Consider the following 24,286-nt stretch of genomic DNA (forward strand, 5'->3'; position numbering starts at 1 on the left):
ACTTTCATATCATCTGCCAATTTTTCTATTGAGCTGTTGCTCTTTCTGTCTTACAAATTAAGAAAAGCATCCCATTGTCTCTCATATGTGTGGCAAATATTTTCCAACTTTGTCATTTCTCTTTTTGTTAACCATATAGAAGTTTCCTAACTTTATATGGTCAGGTTTAGCAGTATATTTTCTTAAGGTCTCTAAAGTTTGTGTCCTCTAGAAAAACCTTCCTGAAGTAAAGTCATTTTTAAGGCAGATAGGCAGGCCTTTCAATGACCCTTAAATCTTACTATGTGTCTTTCTCATTTGGGCCTCATGAAATTTAGAAAACTTAGGAAGTGTTTATAGTAATTAAACCTAGAGACTTTGGAATCAGGCAGATAAAACTGAGTTCAAGTTTATTATTAACATCTCAAAGCCACTGTTTACTCATCTGTAAAATGGATATCGTGCATCTGCCTTCCTTCTAGGGTAATAGAGGATGAAATGACACCATATGGGTTAAGTCAGTACCTGGCACAAATTAAGTACTGAATAAAGTATGATGATGAGAATGAGGATAAGTAAATAAGTTTTAAAACTAATAACTCTTGAGGGAGATAAAGAAGTCTGGAGAGGAGAAACCAAAATGGCGGCATAAGGTATACAACTGTCACAACCACACCAAATCTACAACTAAAAGACAAAATGGCTATCATCCAGAACCATGGGAAAGCTGGCTGAGTAGTTCTACAACTAGAAGGAAAGAGAAAAGCGCATTGAGTTCTGTAAGAGGTGCAGAAGTGAAGTGTGGAGGTATGGAGGCAAGTGCAAAAGGGGCTAGCAGCTGGGTACACTGTTGTCTTTTTCAATCGGAAAGGAGATGCAAGCTCCCAACTGCTCTGCACTTCAGTTTCTGGAGAGACTCTGGGGACCCAGACTCCTATGGGGAGAAACTCCACTGTCTGGCATCAGGTCGGAAAGCGAGGGTGGCTTTCTCGCAGAGGTGCTCGCAGGGATCATTGTTACTATGTGGGGGCGCGGGACACAGGGACACGGAGACACTGAGACGGCTGACTGGCAGCCATCACTGTTTGCTCTGCCCTGGTGATTCCCTGAGACCCTGCCCCACCCAATTTACAACCCCATCCAAGCTGTGTGCAGCAGCTTTTGCATATGAATGGCCTGTCCTTTCGCAGCCTAACCTAACAAACTACAGCTGGGTCAGAGAGCTCCAAAACTTCCAAACCCCAAACAAAGAGGAGAAATCTGCAGATCTCGCTGTAGCTCCTGCTGATTGGCCTCAGGCAGTGGCTGACTTTGCAACTCCTTGGAGATCCAGGAGCCAGTGTACCTAGTGGTCAGTGTGAGATGATACCAGATTTCAACTCCTCACATCCATAAGTGACACACTCAAGAGGCAGACTCAGTGAGCACCAAAGCCCCACTGAAGCAAGTCCTGCCCCATAAGGGTGTCTCCAGCACAGAAGTTCTCTGATCATAGATGCAACTGATCCTCACAGCCAATAGGCCTGGAGGTCAATTTCTCCCAGTGATACCAACAACAAACAAGGCTTAACTACAACAAGACTGTGCAAACAGCCCACAAAGGGGTGCAGCAAGAGTGTCCACCTCAGGTAACTGGGGAGGCTGAGCCACTGGGCCCTATAGACACCTATCACACAAAGCCACTCTATCAACACAGGGAAGCAGCCAAATTGCAGAGACAAAGAAACATGTCACGAATGAAAGAAATGGATGAAAGCAAAATACTGGATATAGAGTTCAAAACCACAGTTATAAGGTTACTCAAGAATCTTCTAGAAACCTCCGAGGAACTTAGTGAGACCTCTGGGGGACTTAGTGAGACCTTCAATGATCTTAATAAGAATGCCAAAAAAAATGGAAAAGGACCAGTCAGAAATTAAGCATACACTGTCTGAAATAAAAAATAATATACAGAAATTCAACAGTAGACTAGAGGATCCCAAGAATCAAATCAAAGATTTGAAATATGAGGAAGCAAAAAACACCCAACCAGAAAAGCAAAAAGAAAAACGAATCCAAAAAATATGAAGATAGTGTAAGGAACCTCTGGGACAATTTCAAAGGTAACAACATCTGAATTATGAGGGTGCCAGAAGAAGAGAGACAGCAAGATATTGAAAACCTATTAGAAGAAATAATGACAGAAAACTTCCCCTACCTGGTGAAAGAAATAGACTTACAAGTCCAGGAAGCGCAGAGAACCCCAAACAAGAGGAATCCAAATAGGACCACACCAAGACACATCATAATTAAAATGCCAAGGGCAAAAGACAAAGAGAGAATCTTAAAAGCAGCAAGAGAAAAACAGTTAGTTACCTACAAGGGAGTACCCATGTGACTGTCAGCTGATTTCTCCACAGAAACTATGCAGGCCAGAAGGGGGTGGCAAGAAATAATCAAAGTGATGAATAACAAGAACCTACAACCAAGATTACTCTACCCAGAAAAGCTATCATTTAGAATTGAAGGGCAGATAAAGAGCTTCACAGACAAGAAAAAGCTAAAGGAGTTCACCACCACCAAACCAGGATTATATGAAATGCTGAAGGGTATTATTTAAGAAGAGGAAGAAGAAAAAGGTAAACATAAAAATTATGAACAACAAAGTGACAATAAATACATGCCTATCAACAAGTGAATCTAAAAATTAAAGTGAATAAAAAATCTGATGAACAGAATAAACTGGTGAATATAATAGAATCTGGGGCATAGAAAAGGAGTGGACTGACAATTCTCGGGGGGAAGAGGGTGTGAGGGGTATGGGAAGAGATTGGACAAAAATCTTACACCTATGGATGAGGACAGTGGCGGGGGATAAGGACTTAGGGTGGGGGGGGAACTAGGTAGAGGGGAGCTATGGGGAAAAAAAGAGGAACATCTGTAATAATCCTATATAATAAAAGGCTAAAATGCAAATGGACTAAATGGCGGAACGATCGCTATGATGCGCACTGACCACCAGGGGGCATATGCTCAATGCAGGAGCTCCCCCTTGGTGGTCAGTGCACTCCCGCAGGGGGAGCGCCACTCAGCCAAAAGCTGGGCTCACAGCAGCGCTAAGGATGTCTGACTGCTGGCTTAGGCCCACTCCCCCAAGGGCTCCCAGACTGCGAGAGGGTGCAGGCCAGGATGGTCTTAGGCGACCCTGCTAGTGGTTCCCAACCTGTGGGTCACAACCCACAGGTTGACAACCGCTGCTGTAGAGCCTAAGACCATCGAAAAAAAAAGATATTTACATTATGATTCATAACAGTAGCAAAATTACAGTTATGAAGTAGCAACGAAAATAATTTTATGGTTGGGGGCCACCACAACATGAGGAACTGTATTAAAGGGTCACGGCATTAAAAAAGGTTGAGAACCACTGTCTTATATAATAAAAGTCTAATATGCAAATTGTCCCCTCAACCAGGAGTTCGACCAGCAGGCAGGCCGGCCAACCGCCCATGTCCCCTCCCCCTGGCCAGGCTGGCTGGACCCCACCCATGCATGAATTCATGCACCAGGCCTCTAATATATATATACTGAGTGGCCAGATTATTATGTGTTCAGAGATCATAATAATCTGGCCACTCAGTGTATATACAGCCCTGATATAATTATCATTTCAACCATGTATTTAAAATACTTGGAGAGAGGTACTGGTGAGAGCTTGGATGTACAAAATATGTAGAAAGTCACAGGTACACATTTGCATGAGGAGACATATGCAACAATGTCATTACAGTAAAAAAAAAACAAAATGGCCCTGGTCCGGTAGCTCAGTTGGTTAGAGCATCATCCCTATAGGCAAAGGTTGTGGGTTTGATCCCAGGTCAGGGCACATACAAGAATCAACCAAGCCTGGCCAGCATGGCTCAGTGGTTGAGCATTGACATATGAACCCAGAGGTCACAGTTTGATTCCTGGTCAGGGCACATGCCCATGTTGGGGGCTCGACCCCTAGTGGGAGTCGTGTAGGAGGCAGCCAATCAATGATTCTCCCCTTCTCCCTTCCTCTCTGAAATCAATAAAAATTTACTTTTTTAAAAAAATATATGGGCGCCCTAGCTGGTTTGGTTTAGTGGATAGAGCGTCGGCCTTCAGAATAAAGGGTCCCGGGTTCAATTCCTGTCAAGGGCATGTACCTTGGCTGCAGGCTCCTCACCGGCCAGGCCCTGGTTAGGGCGTGTGCAGGAGGCAACCAGTTAATGTGTCTCTCTCACATGGATGTTTCTGTCTTTCCTTCTCTCTTCTACTCTCCCTAAAAAATCAATGGAAAAATATCCTCAGGTGAGAATAAACAAAATAACAACAATAATAATAATAATTAAAATAAAAAATATATGGGCACATTTTAAGTCACTTTGTATATTGTAATTATTTTTTAATACATTTTATTGATTTTTTACAGAGAGGAAGGGAGAGGGATAGAGAGTTAGAAACATCGATGAGAAAGAAACATCAATCAGCTGCCTCCTGCACACACCCCCACTGGGGATGTGCCCGCAACCAAGGTACATGCCCTTGACTGGAATCAAACCTGGGACCTTTTAGTCCTGGGACCTTTCAGTCCGCAGGCTGATGCTCTATCCACTGAGCCAAACCGGTTAGGGCTGTATATTTTAATTATTGAGGCTAGACTTGCACTGTCTCAAAATATGAGCGGGGTTTGGATACCAGGAGAAAGAAAGGGCATTCCAGGCACAGGGAATAGTGCAGGCAAAAATGTAGTGATGGGAAAGTGAAAGGTGTGTTTCAGAGCCAGTACATAGACCAGTTTGACTGGAGAAGTAATACAGAATCCTATCAGACCCATCATCACCAGCCATTTGGAGGAGATGCTGATAGAATAGCACACAGGCTTCCTGCCATCTAAGTCAAGTAGTGCTGAAGCAGGAAATCATGTAACAGATAAAGCACAGCATGATGCCAGAAAACTAACAGTTAATCAAAATCATAAATATTAACATCACATGTATTAACCTTTCAGAAAGATTTCACAGATAGAGTAGATGTTATTTTATTTGGTCTTTACAGTAATCTGCTGACATGGACAGCTCAGCTTTTATTTTTACCAGTAGACAAAGGTAAAAACCTGAGGACTGGGAGATTATGTAAACTTTTGAAAGTCACAGTCAGTCTCACAATAGGATCTCCCAGCTTCTGTCCCAAACGGTCTTCCACCTCTCATATCTCTCCTGAACATGTCTGGGTGATTGAATTTAGAGAAAAAAAGGTGGGGGAATGGCCTTGGAAACCCAATCTCAATCAAGACAAGGCTAGGGAAGTCACCAGCTCCCTTTGAACAAGGTATCCCAGCTTTTTCAATACCTTTCAATGTAACCTTCTTGTGCCCTCAGACTGTCAAACTTGCAGGTCAGAGCATGAAAAGAGAGTGTCAGAGGAATTGTTTGTGTCATGAGACAATTGTTTTGGCTAATTATTTTCTTTTCCTCAGCTGTTATGTGTGTGTGTGTGTGTGTGTGTGTGTGTGTGTGTGTATGATTGTTGTAATCATATATTCTTGATTGAGCCCAAATCGGTCCACCCAAATATCTCTTAAATTTCCACTGAAAGGGTTTAAAAATTGTATTCACAGAGTGTTTGTTACCCTGCCCTGCCTTTTGCAAATGACTGTCTACCACTTCTGACTGTGAACCTCTCTTCCAGCATTAGCTTCATTAGTCAAGATGTACAGATATTGGGGAATTATAAATGGGCCCTCTGTGTTGTTTTTGAATGGGCATTACATCCAAATAATTATCCTACAAAAATTTTAATTCTTCTTGAGTTAGCCCATTTTTGTGAATAAGTAAGCACTGGCAGGCTTACTTCCTTATATCCTGCTTTTATTGAGTATCCAGGCCAAGATACTCTACTTAGTTTGCTTTTTTATTAGAATCTCTTGGTCAGTCACATACCTTGCAAGAGAGTCATTTTCCCTAGAGTGTAACAATTACAATTAGTTTTTCCCTGGTCCATGGGCAATAAATGAACTTTACTTCCTTGGCTAATTGTTCACATAAGGCTCTTGTGAGGCAGTTTGTTTCCTTAGGTGACAGAGGCATTTCTTCAAAATGTATCTGAGTGCTGTCGTAGGTGTAGTTACTTGATGTTTGAAGAATTTTAAGGGGGGGGGTGAATATAAAATATTCAACTTGTATTTGGTAAACCTCATTTATATTAGCCCATACTTCCTGAGTCCTGCAGGAATCATTTGAACAAGAACTCTAGCACAAAAGTAAAACAGGAGATGTGCATTTCAACTGAACTAGAACCATCTACTTCCCCCAGTCTCTCTTACACATACTTCTACATCTATAAAGCAAGGAAAAACAACTCACACCTTTATTAGTGTCTGGTTTCACTGTTAAATATTAAGACACCACCCCTGGCCCAGGTCTTCCTGAGCAAGTTGTACAGCATGGAGCTTCATTTATTTGGTTTTCTGGATGAAAACTTAAGCTTGAAGGCTTTTTACACCAGTAGTTCAACAGTACAGTATTTCCCCTAAGCCCGTGGTCGGCAAACTGCAGCTCGCGAGCCACATGCAGCTCTTTGGCCCCTTGAGTGTGGCTCTTCCACAAAATACCATGGCCTGGGTGAGTCTATTTTGAAGAAGTGGCGTTAGAAGAAGTTTAAGTTTAAAAAATTTGGCTCTCAAAACAAATTTCAATTGTTATACTGTTGATATTTGGCTCTGTTGACTAATGAGTTTGCCGACCACTGCCCTAAGCTAACAAAATTGTTTTCAACCACTGTCTTTTCTCTATGGTGAATCTAACATAGGGCCCTCTACTACTGTCAAGTGTTACATAATGCTTTGTGGGCTTAAATTTTATACTATGTCTGTCCAACATTGAAAAGCCTAAAATGTTGAAGCAGAGCCTATGTGGAAATCTTTGTCTATGATTCTGGGCTTAGAAAAGTCACTTTCAGGAAGAATGATAGCAATGACTGAGCAATTAGGACACCACTTAACCACTACCATAATATTTCATCCTCTTCAAAGTGCTTCCATTTCATTGGCTGTTATGAGCGTCACACCATTTTACCTTGTGTAGTAGTCAGGATATGGGTTAGGAAATATAGACACTGAGTGGTTAAATATTTGCCTTGTCTTGAGTACTACAGCTAATCTGCAACAGAAGTCAGCCTGAAACCCAGATCCATGATATGACCTTGGAGCCAGCGTCATATCCATGATATGACCTTGTGGTCCATCGGGAAGCATATTAAGACAAAATCTTAAGGCATTTCTGTTTCCTTAAAACTCCTAAGATGGTAAAGTTGGAAGAGATTATAAGATAAGAAATGTGGATTTGGGGGGGAGCCTGAGCTATTCAGTGTAGCTATCTACGTGGGTCAGATTCATTTGCAGTTAATTTGATCCCTGGTTTTTATTTTACTTTCTCTTGGTTGTTAACCCACTTCCCCCCGCCCCACTCTAATAATCACTAATTGAGAGGGGACTGTATTCCTCTTAAAGGTCTTTAGAGAAAGAGATTACCATTGCCTCCATTCTAAACTCAATTTTAGAGAAATTCATCTGTCGCTCTTCACTTCATGGCATGCTTCATTTGATTTAAGTTAGATGTGCTTCAATATAAATGTGTCAATTAAGTCTATAATTCAACAAGGTTTAATGGAGATTCCTGCCCAGGTCTACTGGATCTGTTGCAGTATAAAAGTAAAGCCTAAAATCCAGTTTTTGCCCTCAAGGAGCTTATTGCCTAGACAGAGTATGATTGGAGAATTCGCATTAAAAATAAACAACCAGCTTCTGTAGGTTAGAAAACAGAGTAGAATGAACTGGAGTTTGAAGAGAAGGCTTCCTGGAAGAGAAACATCTTGTAGAAGCCTCCTTGAAAGATGAATACGGTTTGAGTTGGTGAATGTAATAAGCCAAGCTAACAATTGTATGAAAAAAGAAAACCACACGTGATCTCAATGGCTTAACAAAATAGTAGTTTATTTCTTGCTCATATCACAGACCAATATGGGTTGTCCGGGGGATGGGAGGAATCCCTGCTCCAAGCAGTGACTCAGGGATCCAGGCTCCTTCCATCTAGTGGCTCCTCATTTCACTAAGCCTGGAAGTCCTCCACTAGTCCTCCTATGCTCTGCAGCCAACCAGTGTACAGGGGAAGTGACTGATCCACAGAGAAGCTCCATTAAGTTTTGTTAGGGGCCAGGCCTATAAATAACATACATCACTTGGACCACATCTAATCATAGAGTTTCTGCCATACTGAAGGGGGGGCGCTTTCTGAAGTAAAGATGAGGTAAGAAAGGGTGGCAGAACAAGAGCAAAGTTGAGTTCAGCTTGACACCTAGATTTCTGGTTTGATTTGACTAAATCTGATGAACTTGTCACAAATTCTGAACTTCAGTCTTGGTGGGAACAAAAGAGGCTGCATTCTTAGCAAGTATTGTATCATCAGTCACCCAGGTATTTTATTTTTCAATGATGAGAATCACAACTAGATTTGATTATTTTTGGTTTCATAGTACTTGTACCAAGACATAACTTTTTAAAATATATTTTATTTTTTAGAACAGTTTTAGGTTCACAGAAAAATTTAGCAGAATCTTCATACACTGAAACTACTATATATGGTCCTTTAACCCTTTGCACTCGCTTGCTTTTTTCTCAATTCCTTTATTCTAATGCTAACCGTGTTGAGTCACACTCGACATCCGAGTGCAAAAGGTTAATGGTGGGTATATGTCATCATACATTTGTTTAAACCAAATGTACAACACCAAGAATGAATTCTAAGGTAAACTATGGACTTCGGGTAATAATGATGTGTCAATGTAGGTTCATTTGTTATAAAAAATACTAGAGGCCCGGTGCATGAAATTCATGCACGGGGGGGCGGGGAGGGGAGTATCCCTCAGGCCAGCCTGCACCCTCTCCAATCTGGGACCCCTCGAGGGATATCCGACTGCCCGTTTAGACCTGATCCTGGTGGGATCGGGCCTAAATGGGCAGTCGGACATCCCTCTCACAATCCAGGACTGCTGGCTCCCAACTGCTTGCCTGCCTGCCTTCCTGATTGCCCCTAACCGCTTCTGCCTGCCAGCCTGATCACCCCCTAACCACTCCCCTGCCAGCCTGATTGATGCCTAACTGCTCCCCTGACAGCGTGTTTGCCCCTAACTGCCCTCCCCTTTAGGCCTGGTCACCCCTAACTGCCCTCCCCTGCAGGCCTGCCCCCCCCCCCAACTGCTCTCCCCTGCAGGCCTGGGTCCCACCCAACTGTCCTTCCCTGCAGGCCTGGTCACCCCCAACTTCCTTCCTCTGCTGGCCTGGTCACCCCTAACTGCCCTCCCCTGCAGGCTTGATTGCCCCCAACTGCCCTCCCTTGCAGGCCTGGTCCCTCCCAACTGCCCTCCCCTGCTGACCTGATCGCCCACAACTGCCCTCCCCTGCTGCCCATCTTGTTGTGGCCATCTTGTGTCCACATGAGGGCAGGATCTTTGACCATATGGGGGCAGCCATATTGTGTGTTGGAGTAATGGTCAATCTGCATATTACTCTTTTATTAGATAGGATACCACTCTGGTGTGGGGTGTTAATGGGAGTGGGGGTTATGGATGTGGGGAGGTAGGGGATAAATGGGATATCTCTGTACCAAGACATGATTTTTAATGGCAGTATTACACTGATTATTATATTTACTCTAAGTTTATGGATCTTCTCTGCTCACTGCAAGCTCTTCACTGATGATATATTCTTCCTGATTGTCCTCTAGTAAGCATCATAAATGGTGACTCAGGGAATAAATCCAGTTCAAAGATATAATTAATTTGACCTATACTATGCCTTTATTTAAAAAAAAAAAAGATTGAATGCATTTTGATGGGACATGATCTTTTTAGTTAACCTTAGTTTCTCCCAGAATCTATTTACTCTAACATCTGGCCTAACTTACAAATTTATGTCACTTGCCTAACCCCTGGTGACATATGAATTTGTGACCCTTATTTCTGAGGCTTCCTTTTTATATGGTAGATCATATGATAATAGTCAAGTTACTAAAATCCCTTTCACATGGAAACTGAGTACTTTGATAAAACTCACCAGCTTTGTGGGGATGAAGCCACAAAATATTTTTTTTCTGCAAAAAGCTTTATTGTTTCATTTGGTCCAATGCATGGAAGAGAGCTTCAAGGTGGTTAAAAGAATGACTAGTAGTTTCGGGGAGAGGCTCAGGTAAAAGCCAGACACCAGGGGGATGCAGAGGGGCCTCTCAAAGGCCTCTGGGCTCCAAAGGCTCCAATTCGTACTTGCTGGTGAGCCTTTCGGAAAGATACTCGTCCAGCCCAGCCTGGGGCTGGCCAGCCTGCAGAGGTGAGTCAGGTGTACCCCATCTTCTTGATGAGTTTCACCTCCTCACCCAGGAAGTGGTTCTGCAGGAAGTCACAGAGATGAGAGTCTGCAGGCAGAACCCAGGGCATGCAGCTCTAAAAGGGCCTGGTTCAGGTTCCTCTCCAAGGCCAGGGTGACTTCCAGGGCATCCTGAGTTTTGCCCACTCATCTTGGGGAGGCTCCAGCCCATCCTAGAAGAGAATGCAGCCACTGCACTGGTTTTGCTCAGTGCCCTCGCACTTCTTCTCCACCAACTCGTGGAAGAAGTGGCCCACGCCCTTGAAAGCCACATAGTCCGGGTCAAAATAGAAGCCCAGAGAGAGGTAGGTGTAGAAGACCTGCAGATGCAGGTTGGCCAGGCGGTTTGACCGCAGCCTCCACATCAGTGGAATAATTCTGATGAATTTGGAAGCTCATGGTTGTTTGGCAATAAGGAGTTAAGGTACAAAAGAAAAAAAAAATACAGTGTGTTGGCTGGTCCCGGAGTTGGTTCTGAAGGTGGTGACTGGATAAGACAAAGGAGAGTGGCCAAAAGCTGGAAGAAGGGGCAACCCTGGGTCTGTTCTGTCCAAACACTGTTGAGGCAAGAGACAAATCTTGTCACAGAATATTTTTGAAAAATAATTCTGAAGATGTCCAAGAGATCTACAGGAATATAAGAATTCTTAACAATATTTTGGAAGGGATCGTGGATCACTTTGACACTCTTAACAAATGCAATGGACCATCTCCCCATGACAATACCCATATATAAAATATTCTGCAAATAATTTCATGGACTTTCTGAAACTAGTCTGGATACCACTCCCATGGTATAGTGATTAATAGCCTCATTTAGGCTACATGGGATAGTAATTAAGAGAATGAACATTGAAGTCAGATAAATATGATCTAAATCTAGCATTATTTTTTCTTGGTAAATAATGTGGAATTAGTCATTCAACCTCTGAACCTCTATTTCCGCATCTTAAAAAAAGATATTAATAATACCTACTCCACAAGGCTACTGTGATGAATAAATGAGAAAATGTATGTAAAGAATCTAGCACAGTGCCTGGAATATCATAGTATTCTCAGCAAATGAAAATGGTTATTATTTAGTGCTATTAGCTATCCTTCATAGCTGTTCAGTGCTGTTTACCTGGATTTCACACGAGGCTCATCAGGAATCCAAGATGATTCTTCAAGTTTCTGCTTCCATGTCACTTAATCTGAGAAATCACTTGTGACCTTCATCTCCCCAGCCCATCCCCCAAGGCTACACCATGAAACCCTGGACTTGCCCCCAAATAGTGCTCATCTCAAGGCATTGTAGTTGCCTGGTTGTTTGTCCATCTTCCCTACCCGGTTCTGAGTCCTCAAGGCAGCACCATGTCTGTTTTATACTTTGCTTTACTTTCAGTGCCTAGAATATAATAGGTGGAAAATAAATACAGAATAAATTAATAAATAAGGAGAAAAACAGCTTCCCCAGTGAGCTTTTAGAAAAATAGTGGTTGGTGGAGGGAGGAGAGCTCTTCATTCACTCTGCCTTGTCCTGAAGGCTAAAGCCTTGAGACAGCAAAGGAGCTGAAAAGAAGGTAAATGCTAAAAAACTGGATTTATCTGTCTTTCTCTCAACCAGAATTCTTGGTTAACTAGCCCACAAATTGGTTGTTCCTTATGATGTCTCTGAAGCCCTTTAAAAGGTATCTTCAGAGTCATGAAAAAAGAACATACCAGTCAATAAAATATTAGTTTGAATACTTAATCATTTTAATGTATTTAAAATTTTTGGAAATTGACCTTTACTGTTTAGAATATACACTTTTTTATTAACATACAATATCTGACTAAATGACTCACACTAGTCATGTAATGTTATAGTGAGTTTATTAGTCTTATTAAAGAACTCCTGTTCTCATTGTTAACCACACAGTGAAATCATCTCATCTGGTCATTAAGCTCTGCCTCCTTGCAACCCTAGTGACATAGACATTTGTAATCCTTCCAAGTTCTACAAGCTCCATTTACCGGCTACCTAGCAAGAGAACTTAACAGGCTTATTGTGCAGAAGTAACTTGGGCCTTTCTGATCCCAATGGGTAATTAAGTGGACAGTCATCAAATCAGTTGGAGAATGGACTTTTCTGCCTAGTGGAGAATTTCCATATAGATCACACATATGGTAACAATTTTCCAAGAATTGAAATGCACATAAACAAAGCAAAATATTTTAATCTCTCTCTGATTTAATGGACACTTTATGATCAACAGCTAGTGTCACTTACACAATTCAGACTCTCAGTATCAGAGATTGAGCTGGCGCCATATTGCACTTAGGACATTACCTGAAAGTTTATTTTAAACATTTATCTGTGTCTCATAAAATTAAAGAACAGATTGTGGCAAAAAGGAAAAATAAAACAGTATTTCAGTTTTCTGGTTGCTAGGGCCATAGATGGAGAGAATTTTATGACTACTTACCAAAGCTTATATTCTGAAATAAGGTTCATTTTAAATATAGAAATAATAAAAATGTAGGTGGCCTCAACAACTGTAATTTTTATAAATTACAGAGATGCCTTCTGCCAACATTTAAAATTGGCATTCTGCTCAGCCAAAAATTCTGATCTTCACTGTTATCTAATTTGGGATTTTAGCTACTATTTCCAGGCTATTAACCTCCACATCTGGACTCCCAGTGACCCCACATCAGGATGCCACAGCTGCTTCAGTATTGATCAGCGACGTGCTCTTCCCCAACAGGTGATAAATTTATTAGTAACCATCCGGGCTGCCCCAGCTTTAGGCAATTGTCTCCTCAAGAATTATAGTATTTATTCATTGGAGGATAATAAGACAAGGGAAGAAGTCAAATAATTTTGCCTATAATTTGTAGCTGTTTCATACAAAGCTATGCTTTACAGAGAAAAGAGCCTGCAGTTCAGCTATTATATAATGTCCCCTACTTTGCATAAGACATTGTGAATAAATTTTTTTTACAAGATGCAGTTTATTTATGAGCAGGTCCCTCCATAGAAAAAGCTTGTTATTGCTTAATGCTGATGAATGGAGACAGCACCATTCACACTTCCAGGTTATGGTCTGTCAGTGGTTTCGTTATATGCACTAATTTACAAGGATTTATTTATTTTCTCACAAATGTAAAAATGTGCTCCAAGCTAAACATGCTGTCTTGGCGCCTGAGCCTAATGTTTTCCTTGATGGGGGTGGTGGTATGGGGACTCAAGCTATCGTGTGCCGTTCTTCCCACCTCCACCCGCACCCACCCTGCATCATTGCTTAACTTTGTGGTTATATGAGAGATCTATATTGTTTTGCTTGTTCTAAAAATGAATACTGGTGAAAAATTTAAACCCTGGATGTGGTTCTCTCAATGAAGTTTAATTCCTTTCTTATCCAAAATCTTTTTTTCCTTTTATTTTTATTGTTTAAAGTATTACATATAGTAGTACATATATCTCCTTTTTTCCCCCATTGACCTTCCCCCAGCTTCCCCTACCCCCTGTCACATGCCCTCATCTCCCCCCTCCCCCCCCCGCCAGTGTCTTGTGTCCATTGGTTGTGCTTATATGCATGCATACAAGTCCTTTGGTTGATCTATTTCGCCCCCCCCCCCTCCCCAACACTCCCCAGCCTTCCTGCTGTAATTTGACAGTCTGTTCGGTGCTTTACTGCCTCTGTATCTATCTTTTTGTTCATCAGGTTATAATGTTCTTTATTTTCCATAAATGAGTGAGAAAATCTGTGCCTTCGTGTAAGTGCTAATGAAAATGCTGTCAGTAACACATCAATAGATGTGACCATTGAAACAAATTATGGCCACAACATTGGGCACAAAATTTTGGAAAGCTGGATACAATATCTCCCCAAAATAAAATTCAATTGAATCTGCAGGTTTTGCTAGCCCCAGATGGCTTTATGTGATCTGAAATCACTCACATCACTATCTCTGAAGAATAAAGCTTAAAATATACTGGGCATGTACCACCTCCTCCTAGTCAGTCTAACAGACAGTAATAGATCATACTGTATCATCAACATCTCTGCACTATATCAGTACTCCTTATGGGAGGAAAACCACCCCCCTCAAGTCATGGCAAAAATAATTCTTTTTCCTGCCTGAAATTTTAAATTTGGTTTTTAACCTCAGTGAAAATTAAATACCCCTTAAACCTCACCAGTGACGAGTTTGTAAAACTAGTTGTTTGGGGAGTGTGTGTGTGTGTGTGTGTGTGTGTGTGTGTGTGTGTGTGTTAGTTCATGTGTTGCTTGATTGGCTCGTTGGTTGGTTGGTTGGTGAAGGAAATGAAAAATATATTCATATAAAATATGCCCAGTACATTAATGAGCACCTATCACACAGTCTCTCAAAGCTTTTTACAATTTATTTTTCAACTCCAAATGTAAGTGTAATTCAATCAAATTTAATTAAAGAGTCTCAAGTAAAAAGGAGTATTTTAGAATTTGAACCACGATAAAAGAAATTTCTGTACAACTATATGAAAAGAGAGTATCCTACAAACTGCCTGCCAAATAAGCCCTGAAGGCCAATAGTGAGTATTTAATAAACATCATCTGTGGAATTCAGTGACAGGAACAGAGGGAACAGTTCACTGTATTTAGAAGTTCACAAAAATGAAAAGTGGGGAAACCATGTAAACTCTAGGATTATCATCTCTGGATCAATATAAACTTCACCCTGATGGAATGACATGTATAGTGATCAATTAACAGAATTGTCCTCCTTGGTGTCAGCATAACAATGTAGGAACTCCCCAAATATACTAGTTTCAGTAGGAATCCATCTATTTATACCTTTGTGAATCTGCTCCACTTTTCAGGAGGTTAGATTCTCTAAGTGTACTACCTCCCACTTAACAAGTATTATTCTTAGTTTTACTTTCCACGTACTTGGATTATTTGTCATTTGGCCCTCACAGCACTTGGCATAGTGACATTCAATATGTGTTTGGTAAAGATTCATAATTTCATACACTTTAAGCCATCTACTCTAAGCCTTTCTTTCTCCAGACTGGAGTCTTGATCTTTCAGTGCATCCTCTTATAACAGCCACAATTTACATTTCACACTCAGTGATATATTTATATGGAGGTCACAGAAGGTGATCTTAAATTACAGGCCTGCCACAAACCAGACAAAATTCTAGGCATTCAAGAAATTGATTTTACCAAAACAAAAATAAAAAGTAGAGGTACTGCCTGGTGGGTGTGGCTCAGTGTTTGAGTGTCGAGCTATGAGCCAGGAGGTCATGGTTTGATTCCCCATCAGGGCACATGCCTGGGTTGTGGGCTCAATCCCTGGTGTGGGGCGTGCAGGAGGCAATCGATCAATGATTCTCTCTCATCATTGATATTTGTATCTTTCTCTTCTTCTCTCCTCTCTGAAATCAATAAGAACATATATATATATATATATATATATATATATATATATATCTTTTAAAGTAGAGGCACCTCCTTGGTTCATCCTCAGTCCAAATGTTCTGGAGATAAAAGAAATATTCATGTGTCACCATCTTAGGACCTAGCCCAATCTTAAAAGTCTTTTTACAAACCTCCTTAAAGGTCCTTATGCCTCTGAAAATCATAAAGTGATGTATTGGCATGGACTTCCCCTTGTTTGGACATGCTGGTTTCCTTGGAGAACTCACCAAAACATAAATGACTTTAGAGGCATTCCGGGAAAGTTAAAATGAATCTGTAGCTTTTATAGATGTTAAGGATTAATACTTCATGAGGAGCATCAGGATTAATCAAAGTACACCATAAAGCTGAGTCTTAATATTAAACTCCTGCCAACAAATTAGCTCATCTAAAAGCAGTTTATTAAGTTGGGTTTATAAACTGTCTTTAGACGAGTTCACTTTTGGCCAGGAAAATTATTATGCCTATGTATGCGTTAAAAGAACATGCTTCTTATCACATATGTTCCTAACTTTTAACATACATTCTAAGTTTCACAAGGTCTGAATAAAGGAGAGATGTGAGAAGATAAAATTGTAGACTAGTTTTAAAGTAATGCCATGTGGTTATTTTCAAGAGCACTGTCAAAAGCACTAAGGGAAGCAGGAGTTGAAACATATGTTCTTTATGTGTCAGACACTTTTTAAATGTATTATTTCATATGATACTTATAATAACCTAGGCTTGAGTAACCAACTCATCCCAGTTTGTCTAGGACTGTCCCAGTTTTAAAACTGAACCCTGCCTCAGTCCCAGACAAACCAGGACAGTTGGTCACCTTACCTAGATAAGGCAGTAAAAGGTGTCCTAAAACCAATTTCCAGTGTAGAGGGGGTGGGGGTGGGTGGGTTTCCATATCACCAACAAACAATTCTTGGACACCAGCTAGATGTCCTACAATTTCGCTCAATTCTGATACTATCTACCTGGAGATAGTGTCAGATGCCAGTCTCAAGTCCAGATTGTCACTTGTGCTTGTGACTGGCTGGGCTATAAATCAGAGGTTCCAACAACCCCCAATGTGTGTTCTATTAGTTTGCTCGAGTGACTCACAGAATTCAGAGCAACATTTTACTTACTGGATCACCAGTTTATTATAAAAATATATAATACAGGGACAGCCAGATGGAAGAGATGTATAAGGCAAGATATAGGGAAAGGGCAAGGAGCTTCCAGGCCCCCTCAGAATGAGCCACTCTCTCCAACTCACCACAGGTGCACACAACCCATAAGCTCTCTGAACCATGTCCTTTGGGATTTTTGTGGAGACTTCATTACATAAACACAACTGATTAAATCATTGGCCCTCATTCTCCAACCCTCTAATCACAAGGTTGGCTCCACTAGCAACCAACCCATACTTAGGTGAGGCTAAAAATTAGCTCATTAGCATAACAAAAGACACCTTTATCTCTCACCACTTAATCAATTCCAAGAGATTTAGGTGCTTTTTGTTAGAAATAGGAACAAAAACAAATCACAATATCATAGGCAGATAATCTTTTCCATATTTTACTAAAGAAGAGGCTGAAATTTGAAGAGACAAATTTCTCCATCAAAATCACACATTGGTTATAAGTGGTGTATTCAGTATTAGAACCCTAGCTTTCTAACTGCTATTTTTATTTTATTTTCCAAGGAACCAGGCTGTAGTTAACACAGTATGTAAAAACTACTGTGAAAATTTTATTGGCTTTTATTTTTTTTCTAGAAGCTTAACCATTCCCTTTGTGACACCATAATTTTGCTCTCCAACCCTCTCCCCCCTTAATAGGTATTACAGAGATAAAACTCAGTACAGTTTATCAGTATTATTACAAACTCCTTGTTAACTGAGTGTGAATTGATGAAAAGACTGTTAATGCTTTCCAAGTCAGTTATTTCTAATTCAACTATGAAAATAAGCAAGTAGCCTATACATCTGTACCCCAAAAGAAATGTAGTACATACTGCCTCCTGTGTCTTTTTGCATTTATCTTAAAGAGGGTTTTTTGTTTGTTTGTTTGTTTGTTTGTTTGGGGGTGGTAAGCAAGTGTCAGGGGGTGGAAATGTAAAATTGAATAACACAAAATTGTTGGACCTGGCTTTATCTCCACGTGTTACATTTTGTCATTTCTTCTCAATATACTAAGAAGCGAATGTGTGCCCAAACAGACCCTTCCCATTACTGTCCTGGCCGTGCTGAGCAAAATTGAATCCATATGTCTTTAAAATGCTTTTCCATTTCCACAGCTTCTTTCAAATTCCTGATCTTGGTGCAAATGTGGCCCGCTAGCCTCCTAATGCTCATTTGCTCTTTCCCAACAGGCATCACAGTTGATAGGCATGGATTCATTTACTTTGTGGATGGGACTATGATTCGGAGAATTGATGAGAATGCTGTGATCTCCACTGTAATCGGCTCAAATGGTCTGACTTCTACACAGCCACTGAGCTGTGACTCAGGAATGGACATCACTCAGGTAGGCGCCACTGGTTTTCAAGTGTTATCACCATTTGGCATCATGGAAATGAATAACCATTTTCTCATACAGAAATTAAGTAGAAAGGAAGCCTGGGGTATCTGCTATAACATCAGATAACAGAAGTTTTGCCTTATGTAAGTTACTTTTTTCCTGCTCAGAAAAACTCAGTTGGGAGAAAATGACAAGCTAGGATGGGAGTAAGGCTAGATGGAATGTCGGCCTAAGAATTAAAGTCTCTCAAATTTGAATCAATTAGAGGGTAAGGCCAATCTCATTTATTAAATATTTTCCTAGATACATAACTTTGTTATTTTTAAATAATACAGTATCTCACATTTGGGAAAGTACTGACTCCTATAGTCTTTAGACATCTCTTTAAATGAAGATATGAGCATGACTTGTTATTTATGTGCCTGTAAATAGCTATTTCTAGGGCATTTAAAAATTTTCTTAAGTAAAAACAACATTTCCTCCAAGATCTATTTTACATATATTTAGGAAAGCTTTATGCCAATAAGAATAAATGAGAAAATTCAGTGTATCTCTCATCGGAGTCTAAAATTCTGATTTTGCCACAATTCTACAAAATCAAGATTAGACATGTGGAGATATTTATAAAGCATACAGCACAGACCTAACTGCCTGGGAATAACCTTCTCAGTCTTCAGACACAAGACATTGGTATTTAAAATGAGGGAAATAGCCCAACCAGCAAGCTCAGTGATTGAGCGTTGAGAATTCACAGTTCGATTCCCAGTCAGGGTACATGCCCGGGTTGCAGGCTCAATCCCCAATGTGGGGCATGCAAGAGGCAGCTGATCAATGATTCTCTCTCATCATTGATGTTTCTATCTCTCTCTCTCCCTTTCCCTTCCTCTGTGAAATCAATAAAAATGTTTTAAAAATAAATAAATAAAATAAGATTAAGGAAATAGACCAGTCATCCTCAGAGGGCCCTTTAAACTCTAATATTCCATAAGTCTATGACTCTGATATTATTATATTAGATAATCTTTTCAAATGAATTAGAGTAGAAATTGAGAGTTTTAAGATTGGTTAGTGTATCAGAGTGGATGGTTTTGATGACAAATAATAAAACACCTATCTAAAAGTGGTTTAAATAACAAGGTTTAATTATCTCACGTAGTGAGATGACCACAGGTAGGCAAAGATGCCAGCAGATTTTCTTCTTGTGTCACAATGGACAGAATCAAGTCACTTACCAATGCCATTACCAGTCACTGGCAAAGGAGAAATGAGATATCCAAAATGGATTCAGAGCCTCTGCCACTGGGTCAGTGTCCCTGAGCACATTGCTACCTAATTCTTGAACCAAAATCAGGGCTCTATTAGCAAGGAAAGAAGGATTACTGTTGGGTAGGCAGCCGGTGATATCCTCCACAGTTAGTATATTCCTGTTGCTTCATTATTCATGCCACCTGAAACCTAACATAACAAGGAAAAGAAACTGAAGACATCACCCAGAAACCTTGCTTTAGTCATTAGCTCTAATATCCCCTCCCATATCCATCTGCCATACATACACATCTCTATTAAACATTAGAAATGTGTCTATTTGGGGGTTTCTCTCTATGTGCCTCTGCCTTACCCCAGAAACTCAGAAAAAATAGTCAAATAGAGTCAATTATAAAAATAAAATGGGAATTGGGAGGCCTGGGAAACACCATGAATGAACCATTCTTAACGAGGGATTTGAGTGGATCAGGCTATCCAAGTCCCAGAACAGCCTGACCTTCTATGATGCAAAATCCTGCATAAGGCAAGAAAAAGGAGCATGATTTATGGCAGTAAGGAAGGGTGTGAATGTGTTTATGTGGAGGAGGGGGATGAAAGAGAGAAGATACATATATATGATTCACTTGTGGGATATTTTTAACTTCAAATAGCACGCTTAGAATTGCAACCAGTCAACTCTAAACAGCTTATCTGTTTCTGTGTGGAAAAGTTATGCTGAACAGAGAATTCTTCATCTAAATAGAGCAAATATATGATCCTCATCACCATGAGAAGGGTTATTTTTCACATGATACTTTGCAAGCCATAATTGCCACCATAAAAGTGACCGTGTCTCTTTCAGTTTGGGATGTAGAGTGCAGCCCATTGAAAAGGGGCCCTGGTAAACCATCATTCCCTATCCTATGCTTAAAACATCCTAAAGAGTAACTAGAATTTTTCCTGCTGAAATTTCAGAGAACAATGAGTCCATACTGATCTCTACCTCAGTGTCCAGATTATAACCCCCCACCTTTATCAGGGGCTTGCTTCTCACAACTCCATTCATTCAGTCTAGAATTACCTCTCTTGGTCCAAATACCACTCCTCACCATCCTCACACCTCATCTGTTCCATGGGAACCTTCCTCGATCGTTCTAGCCCTCATTGTTGTCTCATCCCCTTACTGAAAGTTAGTATCACCACATTTAATATGTAATCTGTTCTCCATTACCCAACTGTGTGTCCAACTAATCTCCCAAAGTAGACTTCATTTTCTTTGGACATGCATATAAGTGCTCACCAGGCACACTTAATATATATACCAATACAAAAAGGACACTATGGTGCAAAGAATATGGAGCAGTAGTGAGAGATGAAGCTAGAGAGCTAAGGGAAGCATATGATGAGGGACCTTAAAAGCATGACTGAGTTTCAGTTTTATCCAGTGGACAATGGGAAACAAATAATAGTATTAATCAAGGAAATGCATTTTTAAAATAGTATTAAGCATGGAAATGCCTTTTTCAAAAATCATTCTAGCTGTAGTAGAGAGAATGAGATGGAAAAAAAAACAGTGTTATAGGCAGGGAGATCACTTAAGAGACAATTGAAGTAATATAGGTGTGACAGAGAAAAACATATCCTAATATATAAAAACCCTGGATTGTAACAACCAGTAACAGCCAAGGCTCGACCAACCAGAAGTCAGTCAGTCCTGCAGTCAGTTTCTGTGGCAACCCAGCGCTGACTACTTCTGCTGGAGGCCTGGTGCCCCAGCACTGACTGCTGAGGGGTTTGCAAATCAGGGCCAGAGAGAGGCCTGAAGAGAGAAGGAGGGACTGATCCATTGCCTCTGAGGCAGCTTTTGATCAGCACTTGCCTCTCTTTCTTGCCCAGTCTGGCCAGCAGTGGGGCCTCCATTTCTCTCCAGGCCTCCACCAGGGCTGCTGATCAGCCCCACCTTTCTGATCAGGCCCTGTTGATAGGCCCAGAGACGCTGACTGGCATAGGAACCGACCAATCAGAACCAAATGTGGGTGCTGTGAGGAACCAATGGCTGCCTAGGAGGCAGAGCTTCTGACGCTGACTGGCATAGACACCGACCAATCAGAACCAAATGTGGGTGCTGTGGGGAGCCAATGGCTGCCTAGCAGGTGGAGCTTCTGACACTGCTGGCATAGAAACAAACCTATCAGCCGAAACCGGTTTGGCTCAGTGGATAGAGCATCGGCCTGCGAACTCAAGGGTCCCGGGTTTGATTCCAGTCAAGGCATGTACCTTGGTTGCGGGCACATCCCCAGTAGGGGGTGTGCAAGAGGCAGCTGATCGATGTTTCTCTCTCATCGATGTTTCTAACTCTCTATCCCTCTCTCTTCCTCTCTGTAAAAAATCAATAAAATATATTTAAAAAAAAAAAAGAAAAAGAAACAAACCTATCAGAACCAAATCTGGGTGCTGTGGGGAGCCAATGGCTGCCTAGGAGGCAGAGCTTTTGACACTGACTGGCATAGAAACTGACCAATCAGAACCAAATTGGTCAGCAGAGGAGGGCAGTTGGGGGCAAGATCAGGCCTGCAGAGGAGGGCAGTTGGGGGCAACCAGGCTGGCAGAGGAGGGCAGTTAGGGTGATCAGGCAGGCAGGCAGAGGCAGTTAGGGGCAACCAGGCCAGCAGGGGAGGGCAGTTAGGTGTGATCAGGCTGGCAGACAGAGGTAGTTAGGGGAGATCAGGCAGGCAGGTGAGCAGTTATGAGCCAACGGTCCCAGATTGTGAGAGGGATGTCCAACTGCCGGTTTGCCTAATCTGGCAGTCGGACATCCCCGAAGGGGTCCCCAATTGAAGAGGATGCAGGCTGGGCTGAGGGAACTCCACCTCTGTTCACGAATTTTGTGCACCAGGACTCTAGTCAATATATAAATGATTAGCACCTTTCAAGAAACTTCCTAATGTTGGTTTTTTGTGAAAGGAGGATATTCAAATGATTTATTTGGCATACAATTCTGTGATGACACTGACCATGAAGTTGCTCAGATTTACGTTGGCAAGCAAATGGCCAAACATAAAGTATCAACAGTATGGATTAAGAAGGTTAGACAGATTGGCAAAATATTGGAGCTAAAATCAAAGAACTTGTTAACTGCCCAGCTGGCATGACTCAGTAGTTGAGCATAGACCCATGAACCAGGAGGTCATGGTTCAATTCCTGGTCAGGGCACATGCCTGGGTTGTGGCTCGATCCCCAGTAGGGGTGTGCAGTAGGAAGCCGGTCAATGATTCTCATCATTTATGTTTCTGTCCCACCCTCTCCTTTCCTCTCTGACATCAATCAAAATATATTTTTAAAAAGAACTTATTAACAGATTTAATTTCAGAATAAATGAACTATATATCTGTGGTACCATTCCCTGAAAAGAAGGATACAAGAGGAGAAGAAGCAGGTTTTGGGTGAGGGTTGGATAATGGATGCAGCTCAGAATGTACTGAGTTTGAGGTACCCATGTGAATCCGGGTAAATATACTTGGGAAGCAATTCAATAGAGATCTATAAATCTCAATGCCTGCAATGGAGATAATATTTGAGATTACAGGCAGTCCTTGGGTTACATCAGAGATCCGTTCCTACAGTGCAACGTAACTCGATTTTCGCCATAAGTCGGAACCCACCTACATAAGCACCTACGTCACTCACATGGAGCACATACACAGCAGTAATGCAGTGAAACGGTAAAAAAAAAAATTTAAGAGAAAGATAACAATTCCTGACTTTTACTTGTGGTAAATAAATAATAAAAAACATAAAGCACATATGTACATACATCAAAATGACAAAACTTTTTTTTTATATAAATACTGTAAATGGGAGATGGCGACGTAACCACAAAACGACATAAATCGAGTCCGATGTAACCCGAGGACTGCCTGTATGAGTTTATACCTGGTAATGGAAAATAGTGGAGTGGATAAGATTTTTCCAGGTAGGCTACATAGCATAAAAAAAGAAAAAAGTTTTAAGACCAAAATCCTAGGAATGTCACTATTCAAGAGAAGGCTGGGGAATGGGACTCCATAGAGGAGACTGAGAGGAAGAGACCTGACAAATAGGAGGGAAACTAGGAATGTGTATGGTCAAAAAAGCCTAGGGAAATAAGCTTTTTAAAGGAAGGGAATGGTTAGTATCAAATGCTGCTTAGTGGTCACATATAATAAGATGGTTTTTTAAGACGCCACTTAGTTTGACAGTATTTGTGACTGATCAGAGTGCCTTTGGTAGAGTGCTAATTAATTGGAGTCAGTTTGCAGTGGTAGAGTAGGAGGTGAGGAAATGGAAAAAGTGAAAATAGATCACACTTTTGAGATGTTTCCCTGGGAAGGGGAGGTTTGGCCATTGAAGCAAATCATTACCCATGTGTGGCACAGGTGGACAAAAATTGGGGAACACTGAATGAAATCAGATGGGTGAGTGGATAAAGTGTCTGCCAGGAGGAAGCCTGTGTGTGGCGCACCTTCCCAGATGTTCAGCCTCTATGGCGAGAATTTCCCCTGTCTGTTTAGACAACTGTGGCAGATTGGGGATCATGTTTCCCATGTACTTAAGAACATGAGCTGTCTTCAGCTAGAGGGAAGAAAACTGAGTAGGGAACTTCAAAACACTTTCAGAAAACAAAGCCCCTATTGTTTATAATAGTACTTACCATGATCCAGCTGAGCTTACACTGCGCTC

At 41.1% G+C, this 24,286-nt stretch overlaps 1 protein-coding gene across 3 annotated transcripts in view; it reads left to right on the forward strand.

Annotated features, from left to right (window-relative positions):
* TENM1 (teneurin transmembrane protein 1) overlaps positions 1 to 24,286 on the forward strand; it is a 665,414-nt gene that overhangs the window by 569,796 nt on the left and 71,332 nt on the right. For all 3 annotated transcript variants that reach the window (XM_028135671.2, XM_054717981.1, XM_054717985.1), the window contains one exon: positions 18,174 to 18,328. In XM_028135671.2, coding sequence (XP_027991472.2) covers positions 18,174 to 18,328 — 155 coding nt within the window. The remainder of the gene's footprint in view (positions 1 to 18,173; positions 18,329 to 24,286) is intronic.

Source organism: Eptesicus fuscus, chromosome 1, assembly GCF_027574615.1.
Source record: "Eptesicus fuscus isolate TK198812 chromosome 1, DD_ASM_mEF_20220401, whole genome shotgun sequence".
NCBI classification, from domain to species: Eukaryota; Metazoa; Chordata; class Mammalia; order Chiroptera; family Vespertilionidae; genus Eptesicus; species Eptesicus fuscus.